Here is a 21,098-nt window from a genome sequence, read left to right on the forward strand (position 1 = left end):
ACATCTGACAGCACTTCAAAGTTTTTGGTTTGACATGGTTCGAGTCACACTTATTGGTTACACGTGAACAAAAGTAGGCTATTTTTGAAAACTGATGAGGAAGGATGTCCAGCTGCCCGCCTACAAGGCCTTATATTTCATACTGTACGAAAAGCCAGATATGTTCCATTTATTTACCTAGAACATAAACCAAGTTACAAAGATGTCCCATGGGCAGTAATGCCACTTCCCTTTAAGTAACGAGTAATCCAACACGTAACTATTTCCAAACCAGTAATCATATTAAAGTTACTTATCCAAATCACTATGCTCTACTTTCTTTTCATTTTTCTTGTAAAAATATCTATAGGCTATGCTTTTTCTCACGTCTCGGGGAGTGACGGGAGTCGCGTGTTAATCACGTTTTCAGCACGAGGACAACTCACGTGTAGTAGCAGCCAGCACACAAAGGTAAACAGAGGAGGGAGAGGAGAGATGTGCATCTTCTAGCTGGAAACACAGTCACAGTTTGAGTTTGTCTGCTTAAGATGACAGTATTACGTATTTCGGTGTTTACTCTGTGCAGTTTGCTTAATTTTAGACTGAAACATTTAGGAATCAATCAGAGAGAGACCCGCGCGCTGCGGCCACCATAAACGCCAGAGAAATTGTTTGACTTTTACCTGGGGGAAAGGTGAGTCCTGTATTTCACTGTAACTCCCTCTGTTCCAAGAGCTGAACCTCCCGTTTAGCACAAGTCAATGCGTTGAAGAGCAGAGCAACATAACGTAGGCTACAACGAGCTACCAGGTGACAAGCAGGGGCGTGCCCAGACTTTTTAGACTGGGGTGCCCCGAGCAAGGTACTGAAGATTAAGTGAGCCCACACTCAAGCAACATTTATTTTTGCTTATTTTATTACAATTACAGGCTCAACAGACTACAGCTTTTACAAAAAATGAAAACCAAACAAGACTAAAACAAAGCATTTAAAAAGAAAATACAGTACTGTAAAATATTTCTTTAGTTGTATTTTGTTTTTAATTGTAAAGTAAACATTTTACAATTACCAATGTCTGCGTATTACCTTAAAACAAAACATGTAGACTCATATTATTATTCATTTTAATTGCATCGCACAATTTGGCCAAATTATGCAGCTGCAGGTGTTGTCGGCAGCTGCTGAAAGTAACTGATGAAGTAACTTGTTATCTAACTTCGTTACTTTTAAGATTAAGAAGTCAGTAAAGTACTAAGTTTTATTTTAAATGAGGAATCAGTAATTGGATTACTTTTTCAAAGTAACTGTGGCAATACTGTAACTTTTAACAACACCCAGCAGATTTATTGTAACACTTAAGTCATACAATTTGAATATTTTTCGTGAGATTTTGATCAGATATTCATGATCCTCTGAGGATAAGTCCCATAATACAGGAAATTTCTCGATTTTACTTAGAGCCTCCAGCAGATAGTTATTTATTTTCCAGAAATCTTTTACAAGTTAAGACATTTATGATACTCAGAGGGTGAATCCATTCTCTGATCCCTGACTTTTCCTTCAGCACAACCAGAAAGATGACACAGAAATATCTCCACAATTTTTAGATTGAATGTCACCAAATTTTGTAAGAATACAGATTCATGTTCCCCTCAGGATAAACCAAATTAACTCTTGTAATCTCCTAAACTTAATTTAAATAATAAACATAATCCCACCTGAGTTTATAATCTTTGCATTGTCACACTAAGAATTCAGCCTCTCTGAGCAGCTTGCTTTTCTTAGTCTTGTGAATATGTAGCCATGTTTGGGGAAGTGTTTATGATCCATCAGTGGCAGATATTCTTTAAATTGTCTTGTTTTATTCTTGTTGTAGCTGTGCTCTCGGTTTCGTGCATATGTTCTCTGCTTCGTGTCTTTACCACACTGGTGCTACTGCCATGTGTCGTCCACGTGAACCACATGTGGAGTCTGAAATTAAAAGGGGGCCACAGTATGACTTATTCCTTGGTTCCGCACACATTTTTTCTCTCCAGACCAGGATCCCTGGGGTCTTCTGAAGCCCGGGAGCAGATCTGATTTAATGAATGTTGACAGATTTTATGAGTTTATCCTCAGACTGAGAGTGGACCCTCTTCACCACATACATGAACTCTGTTTTAGACATGCATATATTTCCTGACCGTGAAGCACAGACACTTTGTTTTCTATGTATGCTTGATCTGAGTGCCACAATGAAAATGACAAAGCTACTTAACTCTGTTGTTCCTTTAGATTAGAGGGATTTATGTGCTCCTCTCCTCCCTCTGGGCTGTATCTTATATCTTTGACTGGACTGTATGTAAGAATGCAGGGCAGGTATTCAGAGCTGAAACAGGCAGGCGATTATTGGAGATGCAGAGATGAATCAGATGATATTTTTCTTTATTTGTATGTAATCACATCAGTATTTTTGGTTGTTTTTAAAGTTTCTTAGTGATCTTGAAAGATTCTTCTTTCCAGGTATCTGCCTGAAACTTTAAATGAGATTATTAGCCCCAAAAGGGGTCATTTCCAGATACTATTTCTCAGCTTCCTGAATGGGTCTGCATGTCAAAGTGTGTATAGAAGCACCGCGCCAGATGATGAAGTTTAGTAGTAAGAAAAGAGGTTTTTCTCTGCTGAAAATGATTTATTGGATTAGTTTTGTAGTGATGGTGAACACTGGAGCCTAACTGTCTGACAGAAAAAGGACAGAAAAGCAGAGGAAAGCTAAATGGGGGAGTGATAGAGCACGAGCTAAAGGCTAAAACACAAGCTAACCGCTAAAAGACAAGCTAACGGCTGAAACACAAGCTAAAGGATAAAACGTGGTGCAAAGCTGGCGCAACTTTACATTTTTATTGTGTTGGCAAGGATTTTATGGTCCAACTTGGGGTGTTAAACATGATCAAAAATGTTTATCTGGATTTTCCAGATCCTGATCAGTGATTGGTGTTTGAGTTGATCATTAAACACAAGGATTTGCTCTGGTTTTTGCAACAGATGCAACTCTAGTGCACAATGAATACAAGGCAAGAGGAAACTTAAAATCTTTGAAATGTGGTTTGGAAATTTGTAGCGTTGGTTTCTAAACTGTTTTCCGACCTTTTTCAGGGTGACAACAAAATCTAATTCAGTACTTTTTTGTCTAACAGCTGTTGAGTTTTGCTGTTTTGTGCGCAAAAATGAAGTCACTGGCAAGGATTTCTGGGAATTCATGGCACTTGCTTTCATTGCAGCATCCTTGAAAAGTCTCTGAATGACATTTTGAAGGTTTTGGTTTGTTCTAAAGCACCAGAGTCAAAAAATGTCTTTTCTCTACAGTCTATGACAAGAAACTGAAAGTCTTTGGCATCTGGGACAGTTTGTTGGATAAAATATGCATTAATAAAATCATAACCTTGAGCCTCAGGAAACAAGATTTACACTGAAATAAAGTATCTCTTTTTATTTTATTGACTGAAAAGGATCTGAAAGTCTGTCTGCACTTGAGCAGAAAATAAAAACCATCACAAATCACCTGAACTGATTGATTCTGATCAATCCAGGCTTTTTATTCCCCTTCAAAATAAAAGCACAAGATAGAAATCTTAGCAAACTTAACCCACTGACTCACTTTGAAGATCTCAGCTGGCATTAACTTTATCCTCATTTAAGCATATTAAGATTAAACTGCGTGGAGACTGCAGCCCGTATGCTGTCGTGTTGCTGCCTCCACAGCCCGACTTGAAGTATCATGTTCACAATGGCTGCACACAACAGTTAAAAGTGTCTGTTTCCTGCCCATGCCATCTGTTAAATGTATGAGTTAATGTTTCTGAGCACGGCAGCATTTCCTCCAGGATCAGGTCAGCCCCACTGTTCCACTTCTACTTCTTGACCTGGGATTGTTTAATTCCTGATTTTCCTGCAGATATTCTCAATTAAATGCATGAACATGTGCAAGAAATGTGGGTTTCAGCTGCAAACATCCATCACAGTCTGTGTCAGAGGAAGAAGAGAAGAGTGGGGCTCTCTGGGTGAGCACATGGGCAGAGAAACCGTGCTGATGATGAATGATTAATGAGGGAGTTTCCTCCAGAATGACGTCGAGATTTGAGTCGATTTCACAGTTTTTTTCTGCAGCAGTCATGCAAAGAAAGTCACAAACTGTTAATGCAAAGTTAATATGGATGAGGGGAAACTGCTGTCTGCACTCTGACTTCACTTTCCTCTCATTCCCTCTAATTTTACAGAACAACCACAGGCTCTGCTGCTCTGTCATGACTCCCAGTAACGTTGGCATCTCATTTAAAGGTCCAGCTCTGCATCTATTAGAAGGAGGCTGTAGGAGGAGGGAGGGAGAATGACGGCTATTTAAGGGTTGGAGTTAGAATAATGGGGGTCTGACCTAAACAATCCACACAGTTTAAAACTCATTTACTCTCCTTCTTTCCCTCCCTCCCTCCTTCTTCCCTCCCTCCCTCTCTATCGGTCAGGTTTTGACTCTGCTCTCTCTTCTCTTCCTGTCAGTGAATGAGCTGAACTCCAGCGCAGAGGGAAGATAAGGAGCCGGCTGAGGGAGGACGGACAGACCTGCCACCTTGCTGGAGAAGCATCGTTTTCTGGCTCCGATGAAAGTGTGAAGACTCAGAAGAAAGATCTGCAGGGAGCTTTTTTTGCAGGAGCACAGGTCAGTATTCTTTTGACACCAGGGATGTTTTTGCAAGAGAGACTTGTGCACAAATAAATCAACATACACTGAATTTAAACATTCAAGATGCATGGATAATTTGCAGAAAAGGGGAAGCATGTGCACATGTGCTTGCAAGAATATAAGTGCTTTAATTTCATGTGATAAAAGTCACTTTTCCTGACTTGAATCTGCCGTTTTCATGCTTTTGAACAGTGTTGTATTCAGTTGTAGCTTTTAGTGCAGGTTACTGCAACACCAGAAGGCTCTGATTAGAGTTTATTGGACGTGCATTCTTGGTGTATACTGCAACTTCTTCCTCAGTCAGACTCTGGTAGGAGCCAGCGCCGATCTCTGAAGTGATGACTGAGTGCAGGATTAAACACGTGGAAGAGTTACCCACATTCGAGCTCAGCCCACACCAGAAATATTCCATCATATTTCACCCAGTTGGAGATCAATACTCCAAAAATAAACTCCCCAGTCTTCAAAAGTGTGTGTGTGTGCCTCTGTCTGGTGAGGTCTGTGCAGCCGGTGATTCATCAGACTACCCCGGGCGCTGTAGTTCAGCTTTCATTCTCTGTCGTTTTTCCGCCGTGGATTGAATTAAAGGGAAAAGTGGGTGGCGGGACTTTCAGGAGAAGAAGTACTTCATCCATTCAGTCCATTCAGTCCATTAGCCTCGCTTAATTGAAGTCTAAGTCTGGCTTATAGTAGATTTAAAGGCACATCATATCCCGCCCCCTTCTCCTCACATCAGAATGTTTTACAGCCTCTGTGCTGGGCTCTGCGTGTCCCGGGATGTGTCTGTGCAGCAGTGAGGAAAGTGTCTCAGTGAACACGCCCCTGTCAGCACACAGGGACAGCTGGTTCAGTAGCTGCAGCTCCCCCCCGGGGCTCATGTTGTACCGTTTCCCTCTGTGTGACCTCTGCACGCAGCGCCAGGGGTTGATCATAACTCAGCATCACTCGCCTCTGACTTTATGTCCAAAATGTGTGATATTTTGCTCCCGTGTCCCAATTTCCAGGGTCAGCTTAGAAATAGAGGTGTAACGTGGTGACATGAGGAGTTTTATGACAGTATTGTGCGGGTTTGTTCCCTAAATGAGTCATGTTGCTCTTTCTCCTGAGACTGAGACTGAATAGAGTCATAGCTGAGGTCATTTAACAGTTTGAATGGATGTTTGTGTGTATGATCATGTAAGTGTGTCAGGCTTCGGCCTTTGATGCCGTAAATCTGCCAGGGTGTCCAGAATCAGGTGTGATGGCTGTGATGCGAAATGTGTGCAGATTTTTTGCAACTGAATCCTCTTTTCAAATTTTATTATTTTAATTCAAAAACACAGTGAAGAAGAAGAAATCAACTAAAGCTGCAGGATTTCATCGTGCCAGTACTTTGGTTTCTCTCTTAGGCTGTTTAACTTCCTTAAAATGAGGTTTGCAGCCTCATGAAGCAGACAAAATTTGCAGCTATTTTCCCTCTTTATTAATTTCCTGACCTTTTTCAGAGCTTGTTAAAAAGTCCCTGTGAAATTTCCAACCTTGTAAAGCAACTTAAGTCTTGTTTTTCTGCACCATTTTGCAGAAATGAGCTGTAAACTAGAGCTTCTGAGTCATTATTCTTAGAAAGTTTCTCATTATTTTGAGATATGACATGTTTACCTTAAGTATCAGATAGTAGTCACGTTCCAGCTCAATCAAAACAAAGACTCTTTTATAAATGTGCTGCTTTATTCCTTCTCAATTAACCAGAAATGTGAATTCAAACTAAACTCCAGCTCACCTGGGGACACATGAAGCTCAGGCTGTTACATTAACAGGACTACTTTATGATAATTGTGCAGCAGAGGGGATATTTGGAGCGATCTTATTACCATTGTTGGATTTGCTGCATTAACTAGTCCAATTTTCACACTCGAGATGTTTTCCAGATGCTCTGAGAATCGGACGGTATTGTTCGTATCATGCAAACGTGCTGAAATGTCACAGATGAGCAAAGAAAGCAGAAAAGCAGATGGTTAGTTTTCATGCTGGAGATGTCATCCATAAGAAGTGTAAGCAGACATGATGGTTCTCATGGATGTGAAATGTTTAAATCAGTCAGTAACACAGAGAGGATTACAGACACCAAATCAGACATGAAGTCATGCATGCAGGAGAGGTTTCAGGGGTAGCCCAGGAACTGTGCGGACAACTATTTGAGTCTCTTTTTTTTGTACTTGACTAGGCAAAACAGATGTCTTCTGTGCAGGGCCAACATTCCCAGTTTCTCTTTTCCACGCGGGAAAGTTCCCTTCGCTCTGCCAGCATGGGGGAAGAGCTCAAAAGCTACACCAACTCTGGATTATAGCTTAGAGAACAGGTTATATTTATTTCAATTTGCTATCCAAATTGTCTTCCCATGTCGCGTTGTCGAATGAAATGTCCTCGCTCAACCTCAGAGCGGCTTTGAATGATGTATTCCTGGCTCATTTTGACCGCAGGCATTATTAGACTCCTATAACTCACTGCGCTGCGTCTGCGGACGGAGATGAACGACTATTATAGCAAATCATGTTCATATAAAAATCATATTAGGTGTATTTCACAAATGAAGCACAGCAGCATGGAGCCAAGTTTAAAAAGGATACGGGCAGTGAAGCTTTATGGGAGTCTGAGGGCAAAGAGAGGAAGTTTTTTAGTGAGGATGCAGGAGAAGAAAGCAGAAAAGAAATTAAAGCAAGTGTTACGTGCAGATTACTGACAAGCCAGCTTTTAAAAACACAAACAGAAAAGGACAGCAAAAGGGGATTTTAAACATATAGAAAATGTCAATGACATTTATGGTGCTTTCTGCAATTCATTTTTTTTTAAATTAAAAATTAAATGTCTACCAGTAATGTGTTATTTCTGCACTTTTTGGTGCTGCTAATAGAAAAATTTGTCTCTTGTTGGAAAAGAGATGTATAGATGGTGTAACATCTGTTTAAGCATGTGCTTCATGTGCAGAAACTACAATCTTCTTTGCAGCAGTTGCAAGTTCAAATCCTTGCTACAACACTTTGCTGCATGTCTTCTCCAACTCTCTACTCCTCTCACTTCCTGTCGCCTCCTTCAAATTTCATGTCTGATTGTGGCAAAATCCCTTAAATTGACTCTAAAAAAGGAACTTGTTAGACAAAGTTAAATCATTATTGTTTATCTTGGAGATGCTCAGACCTGTGATTGACTGGCGACCAGCCCAGGGTGTACCCTGCCTCTCACCCAATGACAGCTGGAATAGGCTCCAGCCACTCGCGACCCTGAACAGGATAAGCAGTTCAGAAAATGAGTAAATGAATGAATGCTCCAACTTTGCAAACCAGGGTCTGTAAGAGATACTTGCAACAATTCAAATCCAATTCACTGTATTTATAAAGCCAGTTTTATGAACTGAATGTTTCCCAAGTGCTGCATAAAAAATTCAGTTAGAAACAAAACAATTATTAAACCTTTAACACCAAGAAAATATACTAAAGCAGGAAATAGTGGCAGAAAACAATAAATATAAATACTAAAAACAATAGAAATAAATAAAAGACAGGACAGACAAGACAGAAAAACCTGGTCGCCCCTGGGTTTAAGTCTTGTCCTATGCACCATGAGCTGGAGCTGACCCTCGGACCCCAGGACATGCGCTGGTGTATAAACAGGGATGAGGTCTGAGATGTCAGGTTAGTCCATTTAACGCTTTAAAAAGACAGTAAAATCTTAAAATTAACTCTAAATTTAACTGGAAGCCAGCGCAGAGACACAAGAATTGGGCTAAAATCTTCACGTTTGCTTTCTGTTAAAGGTGTACCACAGAGTTCTGGACCAACTATAAGCTCATGGCGTGCAAAATGCCGGTATAAAGTGCATCACGAAGAAGAAAAGAAAGCGTGCACAACTTCCTCAAAGTGCTTAAAATATGAAAATTGCTGGACTTCTGTTAAAAGACGAAAGTGATAAAAGCCAGATTTAACCACGGTGCTGATCTGTGTGTTGAGTTTAAAATCACTGTTCATGGTGAAGTCATAGGGTTAAACATTATCAGCCATACGTGCTTTAGTTGTCTGCTCTGATTTTGATGAGCTATTAGACTTATGCATTTAAATTGCTCCATGTACTCTCACTGGGCTGCACAGCAGTGCCTCACTGCATTAATCCCCGGCTGCAAGTTTGCATGTTCTCCCTGTGCAGATGCGGATCTGGGTAATCTGTCCTCTTCCCACAGTCCAAAAACAAGCATGTCAAGTGAGCTGGAGACTGTGATTGGCTGGCGAAGTGTCCAGGGTACACCCACCTCTCGCTCAATGACAGTAGAGATTGGCTCCAGCCTCTGCAACCCTGACTGGAAAAAAACAGTTTTGGTAACAAATGGATGTTTGATCCTTTCTTTAAAGTCCTTCTTGAAAAATTACTGGAACACAAAATCCAAATTGCATCTGTTGATTTTCTTCAGAAATGTTGTCGTATAGCTCCCAGGATCCACAGTGAGGTATAAAAGATCAGATGTTGCAAGATAAAGATAAAAACAGACTACTGATGAAAGTGCATGTTGCTACTGTTTTCCTGCACAACTGATGTCAGATGTGTAATGCTCTGTTTAATAAGTGCATCCATTGTCCTATAGAGTTTGAGCCTGTTTCTGCCTTTGGTTAGGAAATCTTTACTTTTGGTTTAGCTTCTGATATCCCTCATTAAGTGAAGGGAAATTTTTGTTTCAGATAATTTTTCATTGTGGTTAACTTTTTATTTATCCTGGATGTATCATGACCGTGATGCTTAAGGAAATAGAACAAGCAACCTGTGAATAAACACCTCCTTAACTCCTGAGCATCACTTTCCCATGAAAACACACCATAAGCCCTGCTGTGGAATTTAAGTGTTTCACTCTTCACCCCTAAAACCCCAAATTATCACTCTTCGAGCCTCGTGAATTTCTCTAGAAGCATTTTCAGAGACCTGCTTTTCTGATTTACAACAGCAGCCGTAACCCACCTTCATCCAGGCACTCACCAGATGTGCAGAGCTCGTGAAACTCAAGCTCATTTTTATATCTGTGTCTTCAAGACATGAGAAACACGCTGGTCAGGGGCGCGTGAAGAAAGAGAGGTCGGGTTAGAGATCAGGTCAAAGGTTGGGATAGTAAAAGAGAGGAGAGAGGTTTGATGTGAGGGAGTCTTCCTTCAGAGTGACGCTTAAAGCCCAAGATTAAAGACCAGGAAGCGGAAAATACACTTTATAAACAAAACTGATTTAAGAATTACAAGATAGTGTTCGTCACATAATTACAAACACATTAAAACAATGTGGAACTGAAGAAAGAGCAGAAAGTTAAAGCCATTAGTTCAACCTCTGATCCACCAAACTCTGCCCAGAACGTGTCACACTGAAAACTGTCAATTTCTGCTTCTTTAATCTGTTTTATTGCTTACTCCCAAATATAAATCACATCTCTCCTCACAGGAAAATTCATCACTACCAGCGCAGGACGACTCAGAATACACAGCGGCCCAGTGTGCACATATTCCTGAATATTTATTTCAATAATCTTATTAACAGAAACTAAATGTAGAGCTGAAGACAGGAAGGTATGCACTTGTTTTAATGGGTTTTTTTTCTGAAAGAGTTTGGTGTCAAATGCTGGTTTCGCTTGGATACGTTGCTTGATGTAGCCATTGTTCTGGGGTGTAGGGAAGTATTTTTACTCCTTGTTTTGGTGTTTTTGTGCCAGTTTTTAAGAAGCAGATTGGAATGGACTTGTCTATTTATGTGCAGAAATTTTTGTCTTTGTTGATTTAGTATCTCTGGAGGGTGAAATATGTCCTATTGAGAAAGAAACCTTTGGCAGGAGAAGAAGAAGAGTGCCGTCATGGCTACATAAAGCTGCAACAAACACTCTGCTGAATCTTTAACCTTTCGGATAACCTCCTTTTGTTACCTCAGAGTCCAATATCAGCATCGACTCTATAGAAAGTTTTCTATAAGTCTTTATTCGATCTTAAATCAGTGATTCAGTGAATCCCCTCAGAAGCTATTAATCATCTGTTTGCACATGTGAGCTCTGAGACCAACCAAAAGATCTGGACCTAATCTGACAGAGATACAGTCCTGTACAGAGGTGTAGCTCACTCTTACACAGACATGCATGTGAACCCAGGTGCACATCCCATCTGGTCTTTGTTTGCACATGTTTGCGTGGAAATGTTAGATTCTGTAAGGGAAAAAACACAAAAACAGAATCTATATTAAACTCTACATTTCTATTTTGGGGAGAATTTGTACCAAAGTTACATAACTTTTCAGAAAAAATGTTCCTTAAGCAGATTTATTTCCACGAGTGAGGACGTGCACGGATCAAGAAGTCTGACCAGTCATTGGGAGTCTTTCCTATTGATTGTTTTTCATGCCGTGCTTACTCAGATCCTTTGTGGAAACTCAGCACAGAGTAATCCAAGCAGGCTTTCCCACGCTGAGGAAGAAGCCTGTCATTAGTTCTACTTCAGCTTCCACAAATTATGGCGTTTGAGTGTCCAGCTGATGAAGTCATCAGGAAATCCTACTGTATGGTATATATATACCGTTATACATACCACTACATTAAAAACAGCTGATTCTTCTCAACAATTTAAAGGGATTCAGTGAAAGCTCTGGATGTGCCAAGACAACTGGGGATTCCTTATGTTAAAGCTTCTCTTTGGTGCAGTTTTCACTTTTTCCCTCTGAAAGAAGAAATCCTGGCTCTGTTGACCTGATGTTACTCTTCAAGTTTAAAGAATGAACAAAGGAGTTGTTTCTTATTTTACTGTAGCCAGTCAACAAAGGAGAAATCCCCTAATGCATGTTGCAGTGTTGTGTTTTTGATAAGATCAAACTCCTAAAAAAGGAGGGAAATGGTAAGAAAGAGGGCAGGACACACTGCTGTTTGAAAAAAGAAGGTACAGGGAAAATTTAGTTCTTTGTGAACACATTTGAATAAGTTCAGTCAGTGCGACTCTTGTCAAAAAATATATATTATTTGCATACAGTAAGTTATATTTGGCTCTATAGCTGTCTGCCCTTCCACATGCCTACATCAAATTCCAAAGCATAGAATGATGGGGAGAGCACACCTTCCCTTTCATTCATGTGCATACTTGAAAATTCAAGGCAGGGAGAGCACCAGCAAAGACCCCCCACAATGTTGCCAAATTAGGAACTTTGTTGCTATGTTCTAGCAACTATTTTTCAAAAATGATAAATTTAGCAACTTTTTCTGGAGTTTGGAGACTCTGCTGTGGAAGCACATATCTATGCATGTGTCTCTTTTGGGTACTTCATCTGATCCCAAGCCAATATAATGAAAGAGGGTTCATCATTTGATATATTAAAAAAAACTGGAATGGACAGAAGAAAGTTCATTTGTAGTGAAAAACATTTTTAAGGCATTATTTTACACACTTTTTTCCTCTCCTTTACAGCATTCATGACAGTGGCCTGCAGATTAGACGATGACATCACTTCTAGTGCAGCCAATAGATGCGTTCCTTGATCTCTTTGTTTTGCAACTGCAGCGATTCAACACCACAATTAAAAACTGTAAAAATCAGGGGTGGGAGCAAAAAAATTGAAAATACATATATCAGGATATTTTGTTTGACAATATCAATATTGGAATTCTTTGACAAAAAATCAGTGTTTATTCCAGATTCAAAGTCTTTATTTCAGTCTTTGTTTATAAACTGGATTGGAAAAAAGTTACCACTTTTCTCCAGCAGAGGGTGAAATGTTTTTCTCTGACTCACGTGTTGTGCGTTTTATGGGAAAATATGGCTCCTGATATAGTTTGTAGACATTATCATCATCATCATCATTTAACTTTTTTACATGGTCTGGTGTTAAAACAAAGTAAAAATTAGAATTGCAAAAATCATAACTATCAAAGAATCGTAATTTGAATCAAATTTGCACCCCAAAAATCATATCAGAGTGGAATCACAGGAAAACCATATCGTTCCAGCCCTCGTAAAAATAAGATTAGTCAGAACAAACTGTGTGCTCCAAAATCTTAGTATTCATCCCATATAGTTAAGTTTATGTAACCTACACCCTTACTGCTAAACCCTGGCAATTATGGTTGTAATGTTACGTTTAAGCATTGTTGTTGTGGTTGTTTTCTATGTCTGTCTCAATGTATACTTGGGTTGTGATCTCTAGATGTGTCAATTAAGAAAAAAAAAAAAAAATTAAAAAAGGTGAAAATACATTTGATCCTGATAAAATGACTACTTTTCTGTCTGCTGATTGGATGTTAGGATGATTTTAGCCAATTGGGGTGGGTGTTAATAGAAGCCGATCTGTTGCTCAAACTAAACTTTGTGGTCTGCCTCAACAAGTACTATACACAATCTAGGGATCAAAGCACAATTAATACATAAAAAGGGCTGTTCCAAGTAACTAAATGATTAATTATAGTTATTTACATACAGATTAAAATATCAGCTTACATATGACTCTAAAAGGATTAGAAAAAAAACTCAAAAAATGCCCAAATTGAGCACAATTTATGTACTGCAGCACAGGCTTGTAGAGTTTTGACACATATGATATATGGAAGCTATAAAATCTTCATGTTTACCTTCAGTAGTGAGTCTTTGGTGGATTTATTGTTGACTGTAATTTGTGCCTCTGAATTGTAAGTCCTATACTCTTTCCAAATATAAACACTCAACAAATCATCAATGATACTCTGAATTACTACAAAGCACAAGTGAGAAATATGTGTTTTCTTTCTGATTTCAGACTCTTCACCATCAAATATATCTCGCTGTATCTATATCTATCATGGGTACCAGAGGCCTTCTGTGCTGCCTCCTCATCATCACAGCTATGATCGCCTCTTCACATGCCGGGCTCGTGAAGAAAATCCTGCGGCATCGACGGCAGACTCTGATGCCCACAAATGAGCACAACATCAGCCTCCCCAGTGCTGACCATCCTGTGGTTTTCAACCACGTCTACAACATCAACGTCCCTGCCAGCTCTCTGTGCTCAGTGGACCTGGACTCTCCAGAGAGCACGCAGCTGCCCTCCAAAGATGCTCCCGCCTCCCAGGGCCATCAAGCCACTGAGCACACACTAGACAGGGAGAACCAGATTGTCTTCACCCATCGTATCAACATACCACAGCGGGCCTGTGGATGTACAGACGACCTACCAGGGCTGAAAGACCTCATGAGCCGTCTGGAGATGCTGGAAGGAGAAGTGTCAGCGTTGAGGGATCAGTGCAGCGTTGATGCAGGCTGCTGCAGCGTTCAGGCTACAGGTGGGAGGCAGGAGAGTTCACAGCACACACTCTTTGCATGCAGACGACAGCTAATGTATTACGTTTGCTTTATGTTAGCCAAATCATGCTCCGTCTGACATTTATCAGTATGCAGATTACAGACAAAGCGGTCACATAATAATTTATCCCTCTCAAGAGCCTCACTAAGAATTCCTCTTAAACTAAATCCGTCTACTGCAGCATGATGACATCTGCTCGGTTCATTTGCTGAGGAGTTCTGTGGAATCCAGTGTGTGGGTTTGATTCTCCAACAGCTCTGTTACCTTTGAATGGAGCTTTGTGTGGCTCGAATGACACGCAGATGCTGAATATCAATGACAGCAAGAAACCTTTTATTGTCCATGCTGACCTTTGGACGCCAGAATCCTGAATTTAAATCCATTTCACAAATGTGATGAAGTCCTGAACTTGTCAGGACATTCCCTGGAGGAGAAGGGTACGTTTCCAGGAACTCTGTGTGAGCAAATTCTCCATGTAGCCCTAAGTGTAGCTTCCTTTCTATGCTTTTCTGTCTTCCTGTTAAATGTTCCTCTCTTTCTTTTTTTGATATTTATCACTAATTTTTGCATTATTAATGCAAAACAGTCCACTCAAAGGGCAAGTCTCCCCCTTTCTTCTCCTGCAACCTCTCTACAGCTAGCACCTTTACCTTCAAGATGTTTTCATCAGTCAAGGCTTGAATAGAATAGAATAGAATAGAATAGAATAGAATAGAATAGAATAGAATAGAATAGAATAGAATAGAAAAAAAACATACTTCATTAAGCCCTGAAGTGAAATTCAGGGTCAGCAACACAAGAAAGTGTATGGTGCAAAACATTCAAGAATGTATTCCCTTTGGGTTAGCATATCTATGTTATCCGAGATAGATCTAAAATTCGCCATTATCATGGATGGAAGTACAGGTTGATTTGTCTCTTCTTAATTCACGCCGTAAAACCAGCCACGCCTTCCCCTCAGCTTGCAGGGAACATCAGCCCCTGGACCGGTTAGCATTGACATGCTACAGGTTGCTAACATGTGAAATCTCATTGTAAACGATGAAAACATGGTTACACATAGAATCTCTGGACAAGCATGGGCACTAAAAAATGTAAAAATACCAGCCACTTTGGTGTCAGTGGCCAAATTGTGAGACATAAAAATTAATGATGACTTCAAATACAAAGAGAACCAACAAGAGAAGAAAAAAAAAACAACAACTAAGAGACAGGCAGCCACTTGGGCAGCGCCTAGTGACAACTTAATGTAAAGAAGTTAGTTTAGCTTTTAGGGCCTGTAAGACAGTGTGATGCACGGCAAGCAAAGGGCCATTGCACTAAAATTCATTCTGTATTCAAATCTTCGTGATCAGGCTTATGACCCAAGATTCTGTCCTCAATCTCCTCAATGTATGTCCAACCTTAGGAGCAACAAACAGCCACAGGAAGGAGCTGACAACTCAGATTTTAAGGATTCCTCACACTGTGAGGAAGAAACAGCTTAATGTACGACAAATAAGAGAAGTTTTTTGTGCCCTTGGTATCAGATTTTGTTTACCCTTTAGGGTAAACAAATTGAGGGTAAAGTCTGCTTTTATCAACCATAAAGTGACTAAGAAAGTCACTCTTATGATGAACCTCTTCAGGCTGATTGTGTTTCAACAAAAACCCACAAAAACCAGATATTGATATTTTTCAGAATAACTCACCAAAATCCTTCAGATTCTTTCCTCCAGACTGCGAACCCAAGCTGTTAAACAAACAAGTCATCGATACCAAATGTCTTTACTTTCTTATAACAGGTGACGTGGGAACCAAACCGTACTGCAACGGTCGTGGAAACTTCAGCACTGAGATCTGTGGCTGTGTGTGCGAGCCCGGCTGGAAAGGACCCAACTGCTCAGAGCCCGAGTGTCCCAACAACTGCCAGGAGCGCGGCCGCTGCGTGGACGGAAAGTGTGAGTGCTTCAAAGGCTTCAGCGGGGAAGACTGCACTCTCGCGGTCTGCACCGTGGACTGTGGAGAATACGGCCAGTGTGTGGGAGGTAAATGCGTCTGCTCTGATGGTTACTTTGGTGAGGACTGCTCTGAAACCAAGTGCCTCAACAACTGCCAAGGTCGCGGCCGCTGTGAGGATAGAGAATGCGTGTGTGACGAGCCCTGGACTGGCTTTGACTGCAGTGAACTCATCTGCCCCAAAGACTGCTACGACCGCGGGCGGTGTGTGAATGGAACCTGTTACTGTGAGGAAGGATACACCGGGGAGGACTGTGGTGAAAAAACCTGCCTCAACAACTGCAACGGAAACGGATTCTGCGTGGACGGGAAGTGCGTCTGCATCGCTGGCTTCAGCGGAGACGACTGCGCCCAGCTCACCTGCATCAACGACTGTAACGGCAGAGGGACCTGCTTCAACGGGCTGTGTATCTGTGACACCGGGTACCAGGGCGAGGACTGCAGCCAGCTGGCGTGTCTCAACAACTGCAACCACAGAGGCCAGTGCATAAATGGACAGTGCTCCTGCGATGTTGGATTCCAAGGGGACGACTGCTCTGAGCTCTCCTGTCCAAGTAACTGTTTAAACAGAGGCCGGTGTGTGAACGGACAGTGTGTGTGTGAGGAGGGCTTTGCAGGCGAGGACTGCAGTGTCAAAACCTGCCCTTCAAACTGTTACGGCCGAGGCGAATGCATCGACGGACGCTGTGAGTGTCACACAGGCTTCACAGGTAACGACTGTGCTGAACTCAGCTGCCCTAACAACTGCCGAAACCGTGGACGCTGCATCGACGGGCAGTGTGTGTGTGACGAAGGCTTCACAGGTGAAGACTGCAGTCAGAAGGCGTGTCCCAACGACTGCCTGGGCCGCGGTTACTGTGTCGACGGGAAGTGCGTCTGCGAGGATGGCTACTCGGGAGACGACTGCTCAGTGCTCGCCTGTCCGAGCAACTGCAACAACAGGGGGCGCTGCATCAACGGAAAGTGTGCATGTGAGAGTGGGTACGAAGGAGAGAGCTGTTCAGAGCTGAGCTGTCTCAACAACTGTCAGGACAAAGGGCGCTGTGAGAATGGTCAGTGCGTCTGTGACGAAGGTTACATCGGAGACGACTGCTCAGAAGGTAAACAAGAAAACACACACATCAACATCTCACTACATCCTTAACCAGTAACAAAGTAAACTTTCTTTATCTGGAATTGTTCTGGAATTTCTTCTTCCTCGTTAAAGTTTCTCAGTTGTAATATTAAAGGTTAAATAAAATAACTAGAGAGCCCAGGCCTCAGCCATGCATATTGTGATTCTCACGCAACGCTTTAGTCCTACTTTAGTTATACTCCCTTTCAGCAGACTGTCTGCTACAATTTGGTGATTGTGTCAGGTTTGTACAACAATTTATTTTCTGACAGAGTTGAAAATTATGATGACCGAGTACATTTGTCATATTCCAGATCTAAGTATCTAGAATATTGCCAGGATCTGGATCGTACTTTAACATCTGTCAGAAATTGGCCCTATCTCACAATGATAAAGAATCCTAAAAAAAAATCCTGGATCCAGTTGGTGATCCAGATCACCTCTAAAATATAATCACTTCTTCTTTATCCTATTTTTAACATTTCCTGAAAATTTCATCAAGATCCATTTGTAACTTTTTGAGTTATGTTGTTCACAGACAAACAGACAGACAGAAACATAATCTCCCAAAAACATAACATCCCTGGCAGAGGTAATAATTTAAGAAAAAAAGGGCAGGGTGGAGAAATTATGCTGTACTTATTAAACCTTATTATTAACATGATTTTAAAGCATGCAGACTAAGGAAAATCCACAAGGATTAAAGAGGGAAACAAAACATAAGTGGGCTGATAATTAAAATTGGCAACTATCAAATCTTATCAACTCCCATTCCTACTAGAGATGGGTACCAAATTAGGTACTTTTAAAGGTACTGACTAAATTCTGTCAAAAGTACCGAGTACTGATTCATGTAAAATCAAAAGGTACCATGTTAAGGTACCTAAACGCATCCTTAAATGCATTCTTGTGACTGTGAGGGAGTGGTTATATAATGAAGAATAAATATGTTAAATTAAAAAACTTCATACTTTATTATTAACCAAATCGGTAATTCTTACCACATAAACACAAAAAAGTACCAAAAATTGGTACCGGTGAGTACCGGTACAGGTGGCCGGGTATCGGGTATCGTATTGTTTCAAATGTGAAAGGTACCCATCCCTAATTCCTACTAAGACTCATTGCGATCTAGTGACCACAGATCAAGCCCTGAAAGCCTGCAGAGGGAGAGGATTTTTTTTAATTTTCCTTCCATGAGTGACAAAGTCCTAAATGTGCCCACTTGAAGGAAAAAAACATGTTAACCATGTTAAACTCCTGTGCCAAAACACATGAAGAATGACTGTAGCTATCTGAAAACATAAGACAGTGGCACAATGACTCTTTTTTAGATTCTTTTGCATGCTTTCAATATTGACCCGTGAAGAAAAAAGTAAAAAAACAGACTTTGTATGGTCAGTCCATCTCAGTTTGCCTTTCTTCCAACCTTATTCTTGACTGAGAAATAAAACCACTGAATAGTCAGACAGGAATCACTTACATGCAATTTACAACAACTGATTGATTCAGCAGATTCTATCGTTATTTAACTGGACATTGAGTAAAACTGGGTTATGAAATAGACTAGTTGGGTTTTATTTTCAGCTTATATAATAAAAAAGAAGTGGTTTTTAAACCTGGAGGATAAAGTGCAGAATTTTAGTTTGCTTTGAGCTTTAAGTCACTAAAGAATCTACGGTGACTTGTTTTCTCCTTGATGTGGCTGAACCTAACCCTCTCTGACTCTACCCTGTAGTGTCTGAAAGATGATGGTCTGTTTTTGCTCTCATTGTCTTTTGGCCAGGTGAATTAGGGTTTTAATCCCAATGAGGCATCACTCAGTTTAGAAAAGGATAGATAGCTCTGTTCGCTTCATTTCAGACAGAAAAAAAGAAGCTTGGCAGTTCGGGAGTCCTGAATGTTTCCATGTGTCAGCTCCACGTCCTATAAAAGCAAACTCACAGTGATGTAATTTCCCCCCATTCTCACAATTCACTCACCAAACATCCTAAAACAGACTATTCTCATGGGTATAAAACAAGTTTTAGAGCTCGTGTGTTGCTGTTGTCTGCTCTGTGTTCACACATTTCCTTGGCAGCTCCTCACACCCCAGCCAGATGTGGCTCTGCATTTTGCATCAGCCCCGCATGGTGGATTGGGGGCATGAGAACGTGTTCAATACGACACCCATGGTTGCTTTATTTGCTGTGTTTTCTTTCCAGTGTCTCCTCCAAAGGACCTGACCATCAGCGAGGTCACCAGTGAAACAGTGGACCTGAGCTGGAACAACGAGATGCTGGTGACTGAGTATCTTGTGACGTTCGTGCCCACGAGTCCAGGAGGTCTTCTGCAGGACTTCACTGTGTCAGGAGACAAAACTTCTGCCACAGTGAAAGAGCTGGAACCTGGACTTGAGTACCTGATCAGTGTGTACGCTGTTCTAAGCAACAAGAGGAGCGTTCCTGTCAGCGCAAGGGTTGCTACAGGTACATCAGCTGACTCACTGACATGCCACCATCTATTTCTGAAGATGCTGAAAATTATGTTTTACTGGTGTCAAAAAAGTCCTCACTGCTTACTCTGCTCTGTACCCTAGTGGTCTTTGCTGCTTCTCTTCCTGCCTGTATTTTATTTGTATGCACTGATAGAAGAAGGGAGGTGTGCCCTCCCTGCCTTAGCTTTTCATGAATGCACATTAAAAAATAAGGATGTGTGCTCTTCCCACCTAGCTTTTCTTGTATGCACATGAAAGAGTTGGAAGATGTGCTCCCCCTGCCTCTACTATTCATTTGTGTACATAAAAGGTTTTGAAGGATGTGCTCTCCCTGCCTCTGGTTTTGATTTATGCTCATACAAGAGTCAGAAGATGTGCATTCCCTTTCTTGGTTTTTCAGTTATGCACTTAAAAGAAAGGGAGGTGTGCTCTTACAACCTTTTCTTTCCATTTATGCAAATAAAATAGTAGGGGATAAGCTCTTCCTGCTTTTGTTTTTCATTACTGTACATGAAAGAGTCAGGAGGTGTGCTCTCCCTTTCTTGGTTTTTCATTTATGCTCATAAAGATTTTGGAGACCCTCCTGGTCTTTGCTTTTCATTTTAGCAATTAAAAGAGTAGGGGGTGTGCTCTCCCTGTCCCATACTTTAATATTCCATGTGGGCACATGACAAAGGCAGGGAGCTCCCAGAGCAGAGTCATACCTCTAAATATAACTTTTGCATGCTAATAGTTCTTCTTTCTGACTAATCTGGTCCTGACTGATTTTTTTTTCTGTTTCCATCCACCCAGCTCTCCCTCAGCCACAGGGTGTAATATTCAAATCAGTGAGAGAGACGTCGGTGGAGGTGCAGTGGGACCAGCTGGACTTCCCCTTCGATGGCTGGGAGATCTATTTCCGCAACACGGTCAGTTTGCCGCCTGAAGGCCTGCCTGTGATTTTATGAACCGACAGGGGAAAAAGTGAGAGGTTATAAGCTTTGCCTGCTCATTGGGGTCTCAGCAAAACATGGATTTATTTCAGTGCACACCATTAAAATTGCTTTGACGTATGGAAAACCTCATCGAGGGCAAGTCTGGAGCTGTGGGTAAATCCGCTGCCTCCAATCCGAGCCAGGAATTCTCTGAAATTAAATGACTGTGCCAACTGATAAGTTCCTCAGCTGCTGCAGAGTTTGAGCCACTTTTTTAATAAGTTGTCCTTTTCTGAACTCTGTATTAATTCTGATGATGGACTGGTGTGACATCAGTTCTGTCAGTGTCGTGTTGTTTTGGTTATCAGCACTCAGACACATTTCCTCTGCTGTGGTAGATGAAAGTTTTTATGTCATTCAGACTGATGTGTCATCAGAGCTCAATTTGATGCACGCAGCAGTGCGCTGAAAGTTCTGATAACTGGTTTCTGAGGCGTCATTGAAGCAGAAATGAGTTGCAAATTGCATTATGCAAGTAGACTGCTAAATATATCAAATTTACTAACATATTAAAATGGAGTTCTGACAGAATCCAAA

The 21,098-nt window shown here is 41.1% G+C and overlaps 1 protein-coding gene across 3 annotated transcripts in view; it reads left to right on the forward strand.

Moving 5' to 3' along the window:
* The first annotated feature begins 415 nt into the window (after positions 1–415).
* LOC141805383 (tenascin-like) overlaps positions 416–21,098 on the forward strand; it is a 44,681-nt gene continuing 23,998 nt past the window's right edge. For all 3 annotated transcript variants that reach the window (XM_074690418.1, XM_074690420.1, XM_074690421.1), the window contains exons 1-6: positions 416–673; positions 4,513–4,672; positions 13,457–13,979; positions 15,784–17,097; positions 19,316–19,579; positions 20,380–20,495. In XM_074690418.1, coding sequence (XP_074546519.1) covers positions 13,499–13,979; positions 15,784–17,097; positions 19,316–19,579; positions 20,380–20,495 — 2,175 coding nt within the window. In that variant the 5' untranslated portion in view covers positions 416–673; positions 4,513–4,672; positions 13,457–13,498. The remainder of the gene's footprint in view (positions 674–4,512; positions 4,673–13,456; positions 13,980–15,783; positions 17,098–19,315; positions 19,580–20,379; positions 20,496–21,098) is intronic.

Source organism: Halichoeres trimaculatus, unplaced genomic scaffold (assembly GCF_033239565.1).
Source record: "Halichoeres trimaculatus isolate MK-OKI-2021-1 unplaced genomic scaffold, fHalTri1.1 fHalTri1_scaffold_16, whole genome shotgun sequence".
NCBI lineage: Eukaryota > Metazoa > Chordata > Actinopteri > Labriformes > Labridae > Halichoeres > Halichoeres trimaculatus.